Genomic DNA, 20,494 nt, shown 5'->3' with positions numbered 1-20,494 from the left:
TTAGGTTTTAACGTTTTAGATAGCATTGTGTGATGATCAATTAAATTTCTGAGCCTAGCATAGCTGTTTGGCCTACCCCATCCTTTTGTGTTTCTTATGGAGCAGAAACCTACACACATTGCTGCCTTCTGTCCTCTTCTCTGTTTTGGACCACATGTAAAATGTAACCGTGCTTATTAAAGGAACATTGTCAACTTCAAAATCACACTTGTGTCTGAAAAACATTTACCTAATATTATTACAGTTGGCATTTCAGATTACTGAGTTGAAACTGGTTGAAGAAAAAAATTCTGTTTTTTTTTTTTCCAGTTTGGTCACTTTGTGTATAGTCAGTTTTACTGACAACTCCCTCTCTCCCCCCCCAAAAAATAATACGTTGGTTTCCTCTGCAGTTTGTGTGAAAACTTTTACACAGCAAGAGGGGAGAGAGATATCATTTTTTTTAAAAATAGAAAAAGGTGATTTTTAAAACCACAATGGGAGGAGAATTTAGGGAAGGGGTATAGTACTTGAGACTATTTTTAACTCATTTTTTGAAACTTATTAGATTTCAAGCTGACATTGTCCATTTAACTAATTTCTTGATGCAGACTTCCAGGAGAAGATGGCAGGCTTCTCCCATGCTGCCTCTCATACTTGTGAGGAGTTCCCCATAATCACCCACAAAGTGACCTCATTGTCTTCCTTCAAAACTCTCCTTTCCTGTGATGTCTACAAGAAATGTGACAATGGTTAGGCCAGTGGTGTGCTGAAATCACAGCCTATTATGCTGACCACTATTGTCTCATTGTTTCCTGGTACTTCCTGTCTAGCTGAATGTATCGATCTTTTGTCTTATACTTAGGTTGCGCATTCTTTTGGGCTGGGACTATCTTTTTTGTTCTGTGTTAGTAAGCATCTAGCACAATGGGCTCCTGGCCCATGACTAGGGCTTCTGGGTACCATGGTAATACAAATAGTAAATAATACTTTGGTGTGTTTACAAAGAAAAGCCAACATGAAGTTTAAACATTTATAGATAAGAGTTGTATTTGTTTTTTAATAAGCTAAACAGGAGCAAGGCACTCTCATTCTGGAATAAAAGTGTCCACATGTGGAGTTAATTCATTTCTGAATAACTACATGTACAGACAAGCTTTTGGCTCTGAGAGATGTGAACTGTTCCATTCATATGAATGGGTTGTCAAGTCTGAAACTTAAAGATTGCAATTTAAATGAAACTGTGTTAGGTATTTCAGTGCTGACCATTTTAGCAGAACACTAGCTAACGTTCTTATCTCGCAATCCCAAACTATTTCCTATGCTCTCCAGGGGCAGAATGCTATGATGAGTCAAAAATGTAAACTAAAGAATATTTTTCCCCCTCTAGAAACCAATTTTGAAGAAAGCCCTTCTTGTTGTTCTACAGTGGTGTTTCAACCACAATTTCAGTGTTCGACTTTATGCATTAGTAGCCCTCAAGAAAATCTGGGGCATGTGCAAAGCATTGTATGTGGAAGAATTTGAAGCTTTGACGCCAGTTATTGAATCGAGTCTTCATCAAGTGGAAAACATGCATGGTGCAGGGTTAGTAAAATTCTTCTGATTTAGAATGCAGCTCTTCCAGCTATCTTTGCTGGAATCATTTGTAGTGTCTAAGGACCTTCTTAAACCACTTGTCTAATCTTGTCAAGTAGCACTTGATAATCTTTGTGATTTTGATGTGTTTCATCTATTTAAGTAGAACACTTAGAAATGGAATTTAAAGACATGTCATCAGCAGATAAAATGAAATTATAGAAAACTTCCTTCCTTCTCTGTGTTTCAGAATTAAAAGGTTTCATTTAATTTGAATCCTCAGTAGAAAGTTCTGCATTCATCCGATAACTATAATGCCTGTCTGAGAATGTGAGCAGACTGTTATTCAGACAATCAGCATTGTAATGGAGATGAGCTTAGTGGCTTGGGGAATAAGGCTCATAACTTTTTGTAGTCTGTCCTGAATTTTCTCATCTTGCCTCCCAGATTGAAAAACAAACAAAGCTTATTAGCTAATAAATTATAGTAAATGTTTATTTGTTCTGTGCATTGTGAATTGGGGCTAGTTTGTCAATATAACATGTTCACAAAGTACTGGTGTTTAAATCTTTAATCTAACAGATTGACCCAGAGGATTTGCATTTCTTGGCTATATATAAAGAAATGCCAGTACTTGTGTGTCCCCAGCATTTGGAGTTACAGTAGAACCCCTATTTTATGAACTAATTGTGGATTGATGAGTTTGTAAAATTCAAAAGTTCCTAACATTGAACATCTCAAAATTACAGTACGTATGGTGTATAAATTGCAGGATGGTGTACTGCAATAGCCGCCTTCCTGTCGATCAAACCACTGCAAAGTGATTCTCAGTGCATTGAAGGCATAGGAATGTGAAGGGATGTTGATTTATTTTTCATCAACATTTCTCTCATTATGTGACCTTTTGTTTTTTTCTGTGGAGGAAAAATGGTTCGTATAAATGGCCATTCATAAGATTGGTGTTCATAAAATCGAGGTTCACCTGTACTTGGCTTAAAGGATCATTCACTTAGGAGATCCATGTTCAAAGAGTCATGTTTAGTGAGCACTACAAATTCCTTCCTGAGTGTAGGATCACATCACAAAACCTACAGTGAACATGTTGACATGTTACTAATACTGCTAATAATCTGTTCATTTATCTCCCTATTCCACATATAATCAAATCTGTGCAGACTTGGGTCTTTTTATCTGCCAAGACTTGAGAAATTAGGATCCTCCTGCAAATATTTGTGGTATCACTGGAACCCTAAGAAATAAAATGTTGAATGCAATTCCCTGCACTGTTTTAGGTGTTTGTAATTTCACTAACCATGGCAAGAGAAAGAGAAGGTTGAAATAATAGAGAAATTGATTATCTGCTATTTTTGCAGTGTATTTATTTGTAATTAGATCGACATGAACACTCCTCCTATTACTGGTTTGAGGTCTTAAGCAGTTTAGTTTGTTTAATTTTTCATTCATCTATATTGTCACCATTCATAAGTCCTCTTATTCTGAGTTCCTGGGAGAACTTTTGTTCCCTTTCTCTAAGAGAGGGTATGATACCTTTCCCTATCAACATAGTTATCTTAGTTACTATAATTCATAGAGATATGTTCCTTCCCAGTTCCTGGAAACACAAAGTGAATTTATTTCCAGTTCATTGTATTCATAAATTAGTTTCATAAATGTGATTTGTTAATATATATTTAAAGTAGCCTCTTTTCCATTAACACAATATATAATATATGCATTTGGACTGGACTTCTGTACTGTCAGACTGTAATAAGTGAATATGTAGAATTTTGGCATATATCTTACTGTATTTTTGCAATGCATAGGAATGCTAGAAAGAATTGGCAACGAATCCAAGATCATTTCTTTTTTGCAACATTTCATCCCCTGAAGGATTACAGTCTAGAGGCAAGTACAAAATACTGTATATAATAGTCAATGATTTTTCACTGCTTTGCTGCTGTATTTGTAATTTGGACATTGTTCTACTGCATGATGAGTAATGATCACTTGTAACTGATTTTTGGTTTTCATGAAAAATAACTTCATAACATTTCAGTGCATCTTAGACTAAAACAAATATATTTGGACTCATGAGTTTTTAATTTTTTTTATAGTGATCATGGCTAGAAAACTATATCAATTACATAGAAAACCCAAGAATGTAGGTGTGTGTTATAATTGTTGTTAGTTAATCTGGAGGAAGTAGACAAGTGAACTTCTTTCTAGTTATATTTGTGTTTGTTGCTCGATCAATTGTTTGCAGTAGCTCAGTTGCAGCTAATAAGACACATATGGGCCGCCACAATGTTGTTTTTTTTATATGACCCACCTTCAGAATTTTATTCCTGTCACTCTTGCACTTGTTCTATGATGTGGTGTTAAACTGCTTTTTGAAGCGGCTTAGCTAAAGTACTCACTTTCTGTCAGTTAAAGACAAAGGGTATGGCTACACTTGAGATTTGCAGCGCTGGTGGAGGCTTTCCAGCACTGCAATTAGTAACTGTCCACACCTGCAGGGCACATCCAGCGCTGCAACTCCCTGGCTGCAGCGCTGGCCGTACACCTGGGTCTGCTTGGGGTATAAGCATTGCAGCGCTGGTGCTGCAGCGCTGGTCGTAAAGTGTGGCCACACACCAGCGCTGTTATTGGCCTCCAGGGTATAAGGATATATCCCAGAATGCTTTTAACTAAATTACTCCCTTTGTTTTGTTATGCTGCCTCTCTTTGTTTTGTTGTGAACTCGGGGCTCCGGGAGCTGCTTATCTAAAAAACAAACACAGCTCTTGTTTGCCGTGATCAATCTGTAACTGACTGAACAATAAAATGAGATAAACCCACTACCTTGCTGTGAATGAGGCAGGCACAGGGAAGAGTGTTTGCTTGACGAGAGAAACAGCGGGGGGAGGGAGAGAAAGGGAGTCCGTTGGAGCAGTTGCTTATCTGGTCTGCAGGCTGTTTGCAATTAAGAGTAAGGGGTTGGGAAAATTTTCTGATTTTGCAAGGCAGGGAGCTGATACACAGTGTCGGCTCCAAAAATCCACTCTCTCTCTCTCCCCCAGTCCCTGTCACACTGCACCCCACCCCCCTCTTTTGAAAAGCACGTAGCTGCCACTTGAACGCTGGGATAGCTGCCCATAATGCATCACTCCCAACAGCGCTGCAAATGCTGCAAATGTGGCCACACTGCAGCGCTGGTAGCTGTGAGTGTGGCCACACACCAGCGCTTTCCCTACACAGCTGTACGACCAGCGCTGTAACTCCCAGCGCTGCAACTCTCAAGTGTAGCCATACCCAAAGATGCATTTAAGTCAGACTCATCAGTTCCTTCTTCAGCTCAGCTTCATCACTATGGCTCAGAATAACTCGAAGCTGAGTGATTAACAAAAGGGGAAGAGAAAATAAGGCAAAATAAAGGTGAAGATGAAAAACAGGAGTAGGGTGGCTAAAGCAGAAAAGGGGCAAGAATGAGGAAAAATGCACAGCTATCTTGACAAAAACAGAACATCCTCTCAGAATTTGAAATTTGCTTGCTGTTGATTGAGAGAAAACTACCTGTTTTCAGATGTATTACATAAGAGTATAAATTTGGAGCGTCTTCTATATTTGAGCATCTAAGTTAATAAAATAATAGTTTACATAGTCAATACATCCATGCTATTGCGGATCAGTTAGTTTTCTGTATATCTTAATTTTTTTTGTTATGGTCCAATAAACTTCTATAAATCACTCTAGCTAGGATTGCAGTCTGTTGCTCTGAAACAGTAACAGGAAGTCATTGAATGAATTACATTTCTTACTTCTTTAGAGTCCAAATTGTATCTGCTCATTTCTCTCAGGAAGATTCAGCTAAGATCACTGCCTTAGTTTTCCTGTAGACTAAATTTTCACAAATTTCTCAAAAGAAAGGTATGATGGGTTTGGCCCTTTGGGGTGTCACCTGATATGCTGGGGTGCCACTGAGTCAGCCTATTCTGCCAGCCTGGATCCCCTTTACATGGCTTTGCTGGGGTAGGCTCACAAGCCTTTTCCAGTTAAGCACACAGGAAGCGCCACACCCAGCTGCACAGAGAGGCAGAAGTCCACTCTGGAATGATTCAGCCTTAGGTGCTCGCCCCAACACCCTGGTGCCCACTCCCTTTAAGGGGTACAAACCCAAAGGTTTTATGAAATTTGCCCCCTCCCCCAGTGTGGAGGGAGTTATGCACAACTTCTCCACCCCCCCCAGTTAGAAATTACATAAACTGGGTTACACTATAAACAAGAAGTAAGCAGATTACTGACCAAATAAAAGCAAAATATGCAAGCTAAGCTCAATATACTTAAGAAACAGCTCACAAAATGTAAATTCTCACCCTAAATGTTATTTTAGGCAGGCCACAAAGTTTCTGTGATTCAGAGTTCCAGTTATATTCCTTTTCAGATTGGACCCGTCTCAGTCTGGACTCATCCCCCCCCCCCCCCCCCAATCTTCCCTTCAGGTGGCTTTTGCAGTCTTTCTTCTTGGGCAGACAGGCCATGGAGTGGAGGCATCCACTCGCCTTCCTTCCCACCCTTAAATAGGATTTACATAAGAGAGGAATCTTTTGTTTCCCAAACTTGACCCCCCTTCCCTTCCAGTGGAGAGTTACAAGAAGTCCCAGGTAATGTTTAGTATCAGGTGACAAGACCACCTGATTCTGTAGTATCACAGCATCCATGAGTCAGTGGCAGTATGGAGCGTCTGCAGGAAGGCCAAGCCTTTTCAAGACCAGTCCATTGTCCTTGCTGATGGGTCATCAGCCCTGTCTGGCATTTCCCTTGTTGTACCTGAAGTGTTAGCAGTGGGTGTCACCCGAAGTAGCATAGTTGAAATACAGATACATAGTCAATATTCATAACTACAGATACAGAAATGATACAGGCATACAAATTGGATAATCACATTCAATAAATTATAACCTTTCCTATGATATCTTACAAGCTCCATCTTGTATAAAGTACATTTCAATTATGTCATATTCATATCATAAGCATATTTTCATAAAGAATGAGTGAAACATCACAATAGGATTTTTTTTCCCGACATATAAATTTTTTAGTTCCAAACTATTGTGAAGTTTAGTGACTGTACTAACATATGAGGGCAGCATAACATTCCACTGATTAAATAAAACTAATCATTGAAATTGAAAGAAGGTCTGGATTTCCAATTTGTGGTTTTCTATTTTTTCCTGATTTCCCCTCCCCTTTCCACCCCCATGTTTTGTATTTAGGTTAGTTAGGGCTTATTTTTAGGAGTTAACATCTTTTATTGTTTTTTTTTATTTTGTTGAAATATGGGGATTAAAAAATTATTGCCCTTCAAAACTCTATGCTCTGAGGTATAAGCTTCCAGTGTGTGTCTGATTTCCTTTTGCTGCTAGCCCCTTCAACTAACAATTTTTAACACTGGAAAAGTTGTACATTTGGGGCATTTTCCAGCATAATATTTGTAAAGACCTTTTCTTAGATTGTTGCTTTGGTAGGGTTTTATGGGTTTTATCTTTAAAACTGGAAAATGTCCATAATGTTAAGTATATGTTACTGTATTGCACCAGGTGATGAGTATTCAGAGATGTATTGATCAGTAAGTTATAGCTTATGATAGATAAAATATTTGCAATATAAAATAATGCTGAAGTTAGTTTAGTATCTCTTTGAAGTTTATTTTTTCTGAGATTGTCCTAAAAGTTCTGTGTTACATTCCAGACAATATTTTACACCCTTCCACGCCTTTCAGAACTTGTTGAAGATGAATGGATCCCACTCTGTAAATTTACCAGATATACTGACATTTCTTTGCCTGCAGCATTTCATTGGTTGCATTCTCGAACTGAACTTCTTAATCTAAAACCAAGTGACTGGTCTCAGCAAGATATGGGTAAAATATAAATTCATTTATGTTTTGATCTAAGATTAATTATTTGGAGTTGGTAGTAGCAATATATTTTGTCAGTACTTGCTTTGCTAAACATAATTGTTAAAAAACCTGCTGTAGAGCATATAGTTATGCTGTGCTATTAGCATAATGTATAGAGATTGATGATAGTATGTGACCCTTATAGTTTCAGAAAGGTATAACCTTGGGAACCCCAGTTTACTAGGACACCAAACAGTTTCATGATCATGTCAGTATTTTCCACATCTAAATAATTAAACCTAACACTTTTTCTTAGGTTCAGATTTAGTTGAAATGGATAACCAAACAGAATGGACAGATGTTCAGAAAAAGATCATCCCTTGGAAAAACAGTAGTCCTGATTTAGACCTGGAACTGGTATTTCAGGACCGGGCAGCTAAGCTTGGTAAATCCAACAGTAGGTTGATTGTAGTGGCCTCACTTATTGATAAACCCACCAATTTAGGAGGTAAGGTTCAATGCATATTTTTAATTCTTTATTTGAGCAGGGTGGATTGACTTTTTGTGATTTAAATAGCTGATTTTATTCATGATTTAAATCAGTAAGCAGGAAATATTGATTTAAATAATCAATTTAAAGCTTATTTGCATTTGTACTTTTTATTTATCTTCCTAAAGAAATGTTGGTTCTTATTGGTTGGTATAATTTAGTACTTTTTTTTTTTGGCTATCCAGGAAAATACACTAGATAGATATTATTTAAGCAGTTATATAGCTCAACATATTTTTATTCAGATTCTTAATCTTTACTTTTTGTTGTTGTTGTTAGAATGGTGAAAAAATGACACTTCTTATTTTTTAGATAAATTTTTTACTTGTGACTTGTTAAACTGAATTTGGATTGGAAATTAGAATTAAATTAAAAAATTATAAAAACAGTGTTTTCAAATAGTTTTTTTAACTAATAAAAACAATCCTAAATGTGCTGGATACATAAGAAATAAAAGTATGTTTAGCAAAACATGTTTTGCCTTTAAAACCAACTGATTTATTAAACAAAGTAAAAATTATCTGAACTTAGTTAATTGATTGGTTCTGGCCTTCATGTTGTTCAGGAGTTTAGAACTCGTAATCACTGCCTTTCACATGTAGTTTTTATTCATAGATTGGAAAAGGAAAATAAGCTTTCCTGCTTTTTCAATTCCCAGGCCATTTCTCAGCTTTGAATGAACTAGTCATTGAACTGAACTAGTTGAATAAATTGAAATGAAAAAAATATTCACTCTGCATCTGCAAAAGGAACTACTGCTGTCGAAAACTGATTTATCACTTAGACAAACTTTAGTTCTAGGTGCTTAGCCTTAGTCTACCAGTTCAGGAGTTTGACTTTTTTTTAAATGTTGACAGCAAACATGGAGTGCTTGAATATTATTTTTGTATTTAATTTAGATGATTTTAGTAGATTATACTAAGTTTAGGCCTTTGCATAGGTTGTCATAATTTCAAATGTAATTTGTTTAAATAAATATATCTTTGGAAAAATTATTTAAATTTTTAAAAAAATCTGATTTAAATAAAAAAAAACATTGCTTCTTCTTTGAATAGTGTCCCTATGGGCGCTCCATTGTACATGTGTCTGTGTCCCTGCACTGCTGATCAGAGAACATTGGTAGCAGTGTCCATTCAGCCCACTCATGCACTGCTCCTCGCCTGCCACAAGGCTAGCCAGCATACGGGGGCGAACCCTCCTCAGTTCCTTCTCAACCGCCCCTGACTAATGACAGAGCTATAGCTGTCCATCCGCAGATCATTAACTCTTTTAGAATTGCTAATTTTTAGCTTCCATTGAAGCCCTTTTTCTTTCTTTACTTCCTTTAGATTTTATTTTGGCTGTTGCCTTAAAAAAAAAAAAAGGACTTTGTCTTCTGCCAACCCCTTGTTGGGGAGGGAACGCGGGGGAAGGGGGAGAGAGATGATCCCCCTGGACAAGGTATGCCCTACACCCCAGGCTTCAAAAAGTGCCTCAGTTGCAAGGAGTCTATCCCAGTGACTGATGGACACTCACAGTGTGTTCATTGCCTGGGAGAGAACCGCATTCCACAGAAGTGTGGTTTGTATCAGCAACTGACGCCCAGATCCAGGAAAGACAGAGAAATGAGGCTCAAACTTCACCTCATGGAGTCAGCCCGTCAACCTCTGGAGTCCTGGTGGGAGCCCTCACTGCAACCTTCTACTTTGAAGGGAGATTCATGTGAGCCACTCACATAAGAAAAGGTTCGTGAGTCCCGATAGTGAGCCCCAATCAAGCCAAAAACAATCTCTGGCTCAATCAGTATCATCGGTACCAAAGGCACCAAAGTTGTCTAAATCTGGTACCCAGGGCATGCGCAGTATCATACCAATGGAGCAAGTCCATCCAATGACCCAATGGTCCCAGGCAAGAAAGCACTGGTACCACAGGGGTATGAAAAACATAGAAGATCCGACCTGGGGAAGACTCCATCAATATGGACGTCAACATCAGTACCACCTGTGGTACGTCTGGCACCAACAGACCTTGGTATCTGAATCACATCTCTGACCCCATCGATACAAGCCTCTTGGCACCGACAACCACTGCTGGTACCGATGCCCTCTGCACCACCAGACTTCCAGTGCGTGACGGGTCTTTTGGTGTCTGACGCACCGGACTCGCCTCTGCTTATTACCGGGGACCCAGTACCAAGTTCACCCATAGTCTTGACCACCTTTGACTTACCATTCACCACTCTTTTTGTTGTTGCAGTCAGAAAGTGAGCAAGAGAACATGGTTTCCTGCCACTCTTCTCACCTGCCATATGGGACCCAGTTTCACTATGGACCTCAGGCATATCATCCCCCTGGTCCACAGCATTCCTGGTTTGGTCAGCTGTGGCACCAACCACCGGCCCCTTCCCATCGCAATGGCCACACTGTGATCTTTAGCAGGTTCAAAGACAACCTCTAGTGCAGGGGTTCTCAAGCTGGGGGTCACAAGGTTATTACATGGGGGGTCGTGAGCTGTCAGCCTCCACCCTAAAGCCTGCTTTGCCTCCAGCATTTATAATGGTGTTAAATGTATAAAAATGTGTTTTTAATTTATAAGGGGGGTCGCACTCAGTGGCTTGCTATATGAGAGGGGTCACCAGTACAAAAGTTTGAGAACCACTGCTCTAGTGTGACCTACCAGCAATCGAAGAAACACCATTGAGCTACTGCCTGGAAGGCTTTTGAACCTCCTCAACAAGCAAGGGAGGAACTGAAGGCTGAAGTTGAGCAGGAAGTTACTTCTCAAGCACACGTCTCATCATCACCACCAAGTGAGACGGTGATACCTGTTCCATGATCTATGGCAGATGATTTTAAACTGTTCCAGGACTTGGCACAGAGGATGGCAGAAACATTGCAAATATCTTTGCAAGAGGTGAGCGAATCGCACTATAAGCTGGTGGACATTTTACATTCCTCCACCTCCTCTGGAGTGGCCCTTCCTATTAATGAGGCACTAATGGACCCCGACAAGGTCATATGGCAGGCCCCTGCGTCTGTCCTGCTGACAAGAAATATTACGTGCCAGCAAAAGAGACAGAGTTTCTCTTCTCCCATCCACCTCCCAATTTGATCACTGTGGATGCTGTTAATTCTAAGGGCTGCCAACACCAGTTTAAATCCACCCCTTATGACCAGGACTGGAAGTGTCTAGACCTTTTTGGCAGGAAAGTATACTCCTCGGCCATCCTCCAGTTCCGCGTTGCAAACTATCAAGTCTTATTGGCAAAATATGACTATCAGAACTATGCAAAACTCAGGTTTTTTTATTGAGCAGCTCCCCAATTCTCATAAGGAGCAATTTAAAGTCATAGTCAACGAAGGCCAACTGGTGGCTAAGACATCTCTCGAGTCTACACTTGATGCATCTGACACAGTTGCATGTTCAATCTCTACTGCCATTGTGATGAGATGGGCCTCATGGCTTCATCTGTCTGGCTTCCCAAAGGAGGTCCAATGGACTGTGGAGGACCTTCCTTTTGAAGGGACAAAGCTATTAGCCAAGAAGACCAACGCCTCCCTTCACAATTTAAAAGATCCCAGGGCCACTCTTCAAACCCTCAGGATCTATACACCTGGGTACAAAAGACAATATAGTCCTCAGCCACCAATCAAGCCCCACTCATCACAATATTCATCTCAATATTCAGCACAGAGATCATATGTACCCCAGATGAAGAAGCCCAGGTTACCCAGATGGAAGATGTCAGGATCACAGCTCACTTCCTCTCAACCCTCCACCTCAAAGCAACAATTTTAACGAATGGTTGAGGTCCCCATAGAACATTCTCCTTATTATCTCACGCTGGAAAACCCCACCCATTCCTTCAGAAACCATCTCACCCCACTCCGCAGCACCTGGGAATGGATAATCTCCAACAAATGGGTGCTGGAGATCAGCCGTGATGGGATACTTCATTCATTTTACCTCCCTTTCCCCTACCAAACACCCTTCCCTGTCCTCCTTCAGGGACCCTTCTCACAAGAGCCTGCTATGTCAAGAGAGAAACCATCTCCTCAGCGTAGGAGCCAGAGAGCCAGTGCCCACAATTCTAAGAGGCAGAGGGTTCTAATCTTGTTACTTCCAGTTACCAAAGGAAAAAGAGGGTTGGAGACCCATACTGGAACTCAGAGCACTCATAGACCTGCCTTTTCTGCAATTATTATTAATAATTCTACCATTTCCATCTAGTAATGAGCCAATACCATTGAGAGGATTCTGTTGATCCCTAATATAGTTACAAAACTCCCTATTGTTCTTAACTCTGCTGGTCAGAGATTTCTCCTTGTGTCATTTGTGTGTATGTAACCCAAAAGTCATACATATATGCCATCCCACTGCACTGTAACATCATTGGAAGTAAATACTGCAGAATACTTTATAGGACATGGTGGTAAAGGTGGGGTTGGTTTGTTTTTTATTTATTTATTTCAAACCTACTGATAGCTTATAGAATGCATTTTCCTTTTTCTGCTGACATTTTGAGAGTCATGATTTGGAACATACATGAAAAGCACTTGGACATAACCCTGTTGACTAAAACTAGAGGGCTAGAGAGACAAATGTTTATATTGCTAGAGATTATTTTTTTCAAATTGTCTTCTCTTTTTCATGTGCTTTAATACCTTAGTTTTGTTGTTTAAAGTAATCTTTATATTTTAAATCTTGTGTTTATTTGTAGGTTTGTGTCGTACAAGTGAAATATTTGGGGCATCTGCTTTAGTTGTTGGCAGTCTTCATTATATAAATGATAAGCAATTTCAACATCTCAGTGTTTCTGCGGAACAGTGGCTTCCTCTTGTCGAGGTGGGTGGAAAAAGTATTTTAGCTGCTTACTTAAAAGGAGCACTGTACATATAAATTCATTCAAACTGATGCCCTCTAAGTCAGTGATCCCCAACCTTTGAGTGTGGTGGACAACCAGCCACTGAAATGCCACCGAGAACGAGAAGCAGCGTCATCGAGAAGCATTGCTGCTGAAATGCCACCGAGATGCAGCGTCAAGAAGTGTTGCCGCTGAAATGCCACCGAGAAGCAGCGGCATTTCGTCGGTGACGCTTCTTTGCGTTGCCGCTTCTCGGCAGCATTTCGGCAGCTGCTTGACCGGCGGCTGTGTCCTTGGTGGTGGGGCACTCCCTTGTCAATAGGCAGGCGCCCATAAATGCCCCGGTGGGCACCGCGTTGGGGAGCACTGCTCTAAGTCAAGGGTCTCACTTTTTTCCCTCTCCTGAAAATTAACTGCTTTACCCATTTGGCACAAGTACCTACTTCTCTGTTTTATGCTAGTATCAAGGTATTTTTGCATTAGCCTGCTGCTTTTGAAAACCCTTGTAGCGGTTTTTAAAAGGTTGGTATGTTGATTATTTTTTGTGTTAGTGAAACTGATTGTACTAGTTGCCTCTTGTTTTGTAACATACTCTGACTCTAGTGTTTTACAGCTGATGGTTGTACATTCACATTTAAAATTCTTTTGTAAAACTTAAGTGATTAATTTAAATGTTATTAATCTCATCTTGTTTAGCCCATTTCTTTTAGTGACTATGAGAATAATTAATCACACAGTTTGCCTGAAACTAATTTACAAGGTAGATTTCAGAGCCTTTTCTATAGTTTATCAAAATCCAGGGCATCTTGCTTCAGACTGTAGGTCTAACACTCAGCACTATATGCAAGTCTGTGGTTGTAAAGTCTTTTATATAGATATTAGGGCTGTCAATTAATCGCAGTTAGCTCAAACGATTAACTCAAAAAAAAATTAATCACAATTTAAAAAATTAATCGCAGTTTGAAAGGACTGTTAAACAATAGAATACCAATTGAAATGTATTAAATATTTTGGATGTTTTTCTACATTTTCATATAGTATTCTGTGTTGTAATTGAAATCAAAGTGTATATTTTTTTATTTCAAATATTTGCATTGTAAAAATGATAAACAAAAGAAATAGTATTTTTCAGTTCACTTCATACAAGTACTGTAGTGCAATCTCTTTGTCGTGAAAGTGCAACTTACAAATGTAGATTTTTTTTGTTACATAACTGCACTGAAACAAAACATTGTAAAACTTCAGAGCCTACAAGTTCACTCAGTCCTACTTCTTGTTCAGCCAATCGCTAAGACAAACAAGTTTGTCTACATTTACAGGAGAAAATGCTGCCCGCTTCTTGTTTACAATGTCACCTGAAAGTGAGAACAGGTGTTTGCATCAGGGCCACGCGGGGGGCAGGTGGGGCAATTTGCCCTGGGCCCCACAGGGACCCCGCAAGCCACTCCGGGTTTTTGGCGGCACTTCGGTGGCGGGCGCCGCCAGGTAAATACAAGCGGTGGGGAAAAGAAAAAAAAAAAAGCCGCGATCAGCGGCACTTAGGCTGCTCTACTGCCGCCGTTTCATTCTTCGGCGGCAGGGCCTTCTCTCTGAGAGGGACCCGCCGCCGAAAACCTGGCCCTGCCCCAGGCCCCCAGAATCCTCTGGGCGGCCCTGGTTTGCATGGCACTTTTGTAGCTGGCATTGCAAGGTATTTACATGCCAGATATGCTAAACATTTGTATGCCCCTTCATGCTTTGGCCACCATTCCAGAAAACATCCTTCCATGCCGACGATGCTTATTAAAAAAAAAAAAAGTCAATTAAATTTGTGACTGAACTCCTTGGGGGAGAATTGTATGTCCCTTGCTCTGTTTTACCTGCATTCTGCCATATATTTCATGTTATAGCAGGCTTGGACGATATGTTGTTCATTTTAAGAACACTTTCACTGCAGATTTGACAAAATGCAAAGAAAGTACCCAATGTGAGATTTCTAAAGATACAGCATTTGACCCAAGGTTTAAGAATCTGAAGTGCCTTCCAAAATCTGATCAGGATGGGGTCTGAAGCATGCTTTCAGAAGTCTTAAAAGAGCAGCACTCCGATGTGGAAACTACAGAACTCGAACCACCAAAAAAGAAAGCCAGTCTTCTGTTGGTGGCATCTCACTCAGATAATGAAAATGAACATGTGTCAATCTGCACTGCTTTGGCTTGTTATCAAGCAGAACCCGTCATCAGCATGGACACGTGTCCCCGGGAATGGTGGTTGAAGCATGAACGGACATATGAATCTTTAGTGCATCTGGCACATAAATATCTTGCAATGCTGGCTACAACCGTGCCATGAGAACACCTTTTCTCACTTTCAGGTGACATTGTAAACAAGAAGCAGGCAGCATTATCTCCACTAAATGTAAACAAACTTGTCTGTCTGAGCAATTGGCTGAAGAAGAAGTAGGACTGGGGATTTGCACTCTACAATTTTACATTGTTTTATTTTTTGAATGCAGTTTTTTTTGTACATCATTCTACATTTGTAAGTTCAACTTTCATGATAAAGAGATTGCACTACAGTACTTGTATTAGGTGAATTGAAAAACCATATTTTTGGGTTTGTTTTTTTTACAGTGCAAATACTTGAAGTAAAAAATAAATATAAAGTGAGCACAGTACGCTTTGTATTCTGTGTTGTAATTGAAATCAATATATTTGAAAATGTAAAAAACATCCAAAATATTTAAATGGTATTCTATTATTGTTTAACAGTGCGATTAATTGTGATTAATTGCGATTCATTTTTTTGATCACTTGAAAGCCCTAATAGATATATCCATTTTCAAAGTCAGCTTTGTATATTTTCATAGTACTCTGAGTCTACTTACAGTTAATCTCTGGAAAATTTTATTTCTGATGTAAGAGTAAAATTCTCTGTATTTTCAGTTTTGTCAATCCTTTAAAATCGTTTTGTTTTCAGAATAAATTACAAAGCCATACAGTACTTTGCTTCAATTACATGGTAACAGACCTGCATTTAAACAACATTTTCTACACCCAGCCTATACAGAACACTATAGTAATGATACATTTTACACTGCTTGTGAGACTTGGCTTCTGATATGTATCTGACAAATTGAGATTATAAAGAGAGAAAGAAGGGAAAAAAAGAAATATTGGATTCCAAGGTCCCAGTCAGAGATACCACACAAGCATACGCAGTAGAAAGAAAGCCCATACACACATCAGCTAAACACCAGAGTTCCAGAAAAGGATTCTAGGGTAAATACTAAATTTCCCATTTTGTTATATGCAAAAAGGATTTTTTCGTATCTAGACAAGTTCATGAGGGAATAAATCTAAAGCTATATATTTTGTTTGGTTTTGCTCTTCAAAATCATTAGGTTAGCACAGTTCTCAGGAAATTTATTTAGCTGTCTGTCAAGATTAGAAAGATAAGTATTTTCTATCAGTAGAACAGCATTATTTTTGCAGTGGCCTCTGCATATTCCCAGTTATGAGATGCGTTTCTCTACCCCCTAGTACTGCTAAACGTTGGGAACCATCTAAAAAAGAAATATCCATTGCAGCATGCTTCTTTGCAACTAGGCTGACCAGATAGCAAGTGTGAACAGATTTATTTGGGCATAAGCTTTTGTGGGTTTTTTACCCACAAAAGCTTATGCCCAAATAAATGTTCGTCTTCAAGGTGCCACCGGACTCCTGGTTTTTGTGGATACAGACTAAAACTGCTACCCCTCTGATGCATGCAATTTCAAGACACAGTTCTTTAGTAGAGGTTTCCAGATCGCATTCCTGTTTTGGTAGAGCTGTCCTGCAGTCATTCTTTATGTGGGACTCCTTGTATCCGTCTGTAAGCAAACAGACTGCTCGTTTTTGTTAGTCACTAAGAGGGGTATCCATGTGGCCAATTGCTTGAAAAAATTACTGTAACTGTTCTTTACTTACCACTAACTGATTCTTCAAGAGCAGCGCATCTGCATGTTCACACTACACGTCCATCTTCAAAAGGACTTGGCTGTTAACAATAAGAAATGAGGCAGTTGTGGGCCTCACTGCCTCTTGTCACCTCAGCTCCTGAGCATTTGTTGCTGTGAGTGGATACTTGGGTCGTCACAGTGGGTGCTGTTTTTCTAGCAGGTTCTCGAAGGTCAGCTATGCCAGGGCATTGGACCACATCCCACAAGTGTGAATATGAAATGGCAAAACTCTCAAAGAACCACAGCTATTGATACATAATCTTTCCTTTATCCACTACATTATCTAGCGACAGTTCCATTCTTTTACTCACTCCCTCCTAAAAATGGTGTTTATAATTAGGCATTGTAAACATAAACTGGGGCAACACCAGACGTCCTGCACTTGATCTGCAGTAATACTCCCATATGATATAATCATGTATGGATCCAGTAAAACTTATGATCTGTGTTATACAAATATCTGTGAAGCCCAGAGCCCTAGTGTATTTCTGTATAGTACCAATTACCAGTCTGAAAAAAAATCTTAAAATTAGTTTAAAATTTTTTTTTCTTCTGTAGAATGTTCTATTCTCAGCTTTAGACATGTGTAAAAGTTTTTTGTGGTAATATATTTTTATATACAAAATTAAATATTTGTATATTTCCCCCCTATTCTTAACATGCAGGTGAAACCATCTCAGCTTGTTAATTATTTACAGCAGAAGAAAACTGAAGGCTACACTATCATAGGTGTGGAGCAAACTGCTAAAAGTTCTGAGTTGACCGAATATTGCTTTCCAGAGAAATCCTTGTTATTGCTGGGGTAAGTTACAAACAACCTGTATGTGTAGTTTCCATACTGTGGTCCATCAAGCCACCCTTCCTCGTGAGCAGCAGTTTAATGATTTGAAAATCAAGCAATGTTGGTGGAAGGAAAGAAGAGAGATGGTATATAAGAGTATTTCTCTTCACTTGGTATAAAAGATTTAAAATATCGAACCCCATGGATCAAATATCTTTGTCTTTAAAGAGGGCTTTATAACTCTGGTCTCCGTGGCTCACCTCAAAGCATCACACCATGGCACTATTCCTTGGCTAGGGCTTCTGGATGGAACTTTAGAGCCCAATAATACTAATTCCCACAGGAATCACTGCAGAGCAAAGAAAGTGCCCTCATCTCTCATGAGCTGAATACAGTGTTAATGTAGAGCTTCATAGATGTTGCCTTGCTGTTAAACCCAGTAATAAATCTCTCACGTGACAATATAGTAATAAATGCCCTGAGTCTCTTTTGTAATGTGACAGCCTCTCTTTCACTCACCCTCCTTTTCCACACCTTTGTTTTCCAGTTATATTGCACACTTTAGTTTACCCATTTTATCTTCAGCATAGCTATGTGGTGTTATTTTCAGTGACCTCATTCAGAAGGGGGTACAGTCTGTATAAGCAGTGCTTACTGAGGTGCTGTCACTAGAAATAGCAGACCTAGATACCTATGGACCAGTGTGGGAATATTTAAGATAGTCACAAGTATTTAGTGATTGGATATCCCCTAGCGGCCTATCCCTGAAAACAGAAATTCCAGAATCATACTTTCTATTTCTGCATAAAAGTAAAGAAATTGATCCCTTGCTTTCATTTCTGCACTAATGGGGAATTAGTAATATAATCAGTAATTGTTATATGTGAAGCATCCCTTCTATTGAGTGTGCTATTATAATTCAGCATCTTCCATTTCTGAGGGATTTAAGTTTTTGTGACAAAGTAACTAATAGCATTGGCTAAGGATACAGGAAGAGATTAGTGCAACCTTTGCTACAGTTGTTAAACTTCAGTCTTGATTTGCAACATTTGTGCTATATCAGCAGGTATCCTAGTTTTCTGTGATTAAAAAAAACCAAAATGAAGGGCTGAACTTTAGTTTTCCCTAACCACACTACCTGTATATAGATATCAGGTGGATGCAGTGTTTTAATGATATATTTACATTTGCAAGCAAATTCAAAGCTTACCATCAACGTGAAATTTGTCCTTGCCAAACTCAGTGACTTGGTCTTTAGGGGGTGATTTTTAAAGTTTTTGGCATCTATTCATAACTTCAATTACAGCTGGAGGCTGAAGTGAAATTTGAGATGCATTAAAACACAAACTCCTGTAGGCCATTGAGTAACCTCTATATGCCAGAAGCAGTTTATTGGAGTATGTTTAGCTATGTAAATTTAAAGCATTCAAAAATCAACCACAAGAGCAGGGAGGTTGCGCACATTGAATAAGGGATACTGGTACTGTCAATAAAATTTAGTTAAAATAAAAATATATATTAACTATTTTCACAAAATGTAAAAACTGAAGATTCTCTGTAAAAATGGAGCAAAGAATCCTGTGGCACCTTATAGACTAACAGACGTTTTGCAGCATGAGCTTTCGTGGGTGAATACCCACTTCTTCGGATGCAAGAAGTGGGTATTCACCCACGAAAGCTCATGCTGCAAAACGTCTGTTAGTCTATAAGGTGCCACAGGATTCTTAGTCTAGTTCTGTAAAAGCAGCAAACACGGCTACCCCTCTGATACTCTGTAAAAATGCAAATTCCGTGTTTTCCTACGGCAAAAAGATTAGTCTAGGATCCTTGTATATCAGTCTCATGTTTGAGATGTGGAAAACATCTATTAGGATAAGACCGTTTTATATTTTGGTTAAGTCACAACTAAAATGAACCAATCAGTTTTTCTTAAAGCAAAAAGATAGTGGACTAAACTAGTACACTGTCTACTTTCCATTGTCTTCAGTGTTTCTGTAACATTTGCTTCTGAAGCAAGACACTAGTTTTAGTATTTTGTAAGTTTCCAATTACAGTGCTATGGAATTTTTAGGTTTACTTTTTTTGTGCTCATCAGTTATATGTATGAAGAAGTAAGCATCAGCTGCATGGATAAGAAACTTATCCCATGATGGGGGGAGCTGGCAGCAACTAGTGGTGTTTGCTACTGTAGCTAATTTCTTTTTTCTGTTGTGGGACACGTGGGTTTCTCTAGACAGGTGCATATTGGAGATAGCATGAAGTGACATTTCTTCTATTCCTTCTTTTCTGGATAAAATATTTAAATCGTTTTAATATCCTCCTTATTAGAAATGAACATGAGGGAATCCCAGCAAACCTGATTCAGCATCTGGATGTTTGTGTGGAAATTCCTCAGCAGGGTATCATTCGATCACTGAATGTTCATGTAAGTGGAGCACTGCTGATTTGGGAGTATACAAGGCAACAACTGATCAAGCAAAAACAACTGAAATAACTGCAAGAGTCTTGTGCCTTATTTGTAATGCAGCTGGATGGCTTTTTATGGTGCTGTAAAATGTTTTTAAACACATGGAATAATTACAGACTCAGGGTGAATGACAATGTTTTTAAATTTTGCATGTTATATAATGGTATTATGTAGTACAAAAATTGTTTTTAAATGCCTTAACGTATTATCTAATTGTATACAACTGTTTTATTCGTAATAAATCTTGTTTGTATAGTGCTTACATATGTGTGGGTCTCTTACTGCTGTGGAAGCAACCAGAGTTAATGGACTCTTATCCCTTCGAACACACAACTCACTGACATTTAACTGTTTCAGACAGTGTATTTCAAAATGTAGGGTTTTTACTATAGCAGTCATTCTGGTCACAACAGCTGTAGCTGAGGTTAAAAGGGACTTT

At 39.0% G+C, this 20,494-nt stretch overlaps 1 protein-coding gene across 1 annotated transcript in view; it reads left to right on the top strand.

Annotated features, from left to right (window-relative positions):
* The window catches only part of TARBP1 (TAR (HIV-1) RNA binding protein 1), a 107,782-nt gene extending 87,472 nt beyond the window's left edge, over positions 1-20,310 (top strand). The window contains exons 24-30 of the mRNA XM_045008909.1: positions 1,370-1,566; positions 3,381-3,462; positions 7,285-7,456; positions 7,752-7,943; positions 12,685-12,809; positions 17,473-17,609; positions 19,917-20,310. Of these exons, the coding sequence (XP_044864844.1) occupies positions 1,370-1,566; positions 3,381-3,462; positions 7,285-7,456; positions 7,752-7,943; positions 12,685-12,809; positions 17,473-17,609; positions 19,917-20,082 (1,071 nt within the window). The 3' untranslated portion in view covers positions 20,083-20,310. The remainder of the gene's footprint in view (positions 1-1,369; positions 1,567-3,380; positions 3,463-7,284; positions 7,457-7,751; positions 7,944-12,684; positions 12,810-17,472; positions 17,610-19,916) is intronic.
* The last annotated feature ends 184 nt before the right edge of the window (positions 20,311-20,494 follow it).

Source organism: Mauremys mutica, chromosome 3, assembly GCF_020497125.1.
Source record: "Mauremys mutica isolate MM-2020 ecotype Southern chromosome 3, ASM2049712v1, whole genome shotgun sequence".
Lineage (NCBI taxonomy): Eukaryota > Metazoa > Chordata > Testudines > Geoemydidae > Mauremys > Mauremys mutica.
This window is presented reverse-complemented; position numbering and strand designations above follow the sequence as displayed.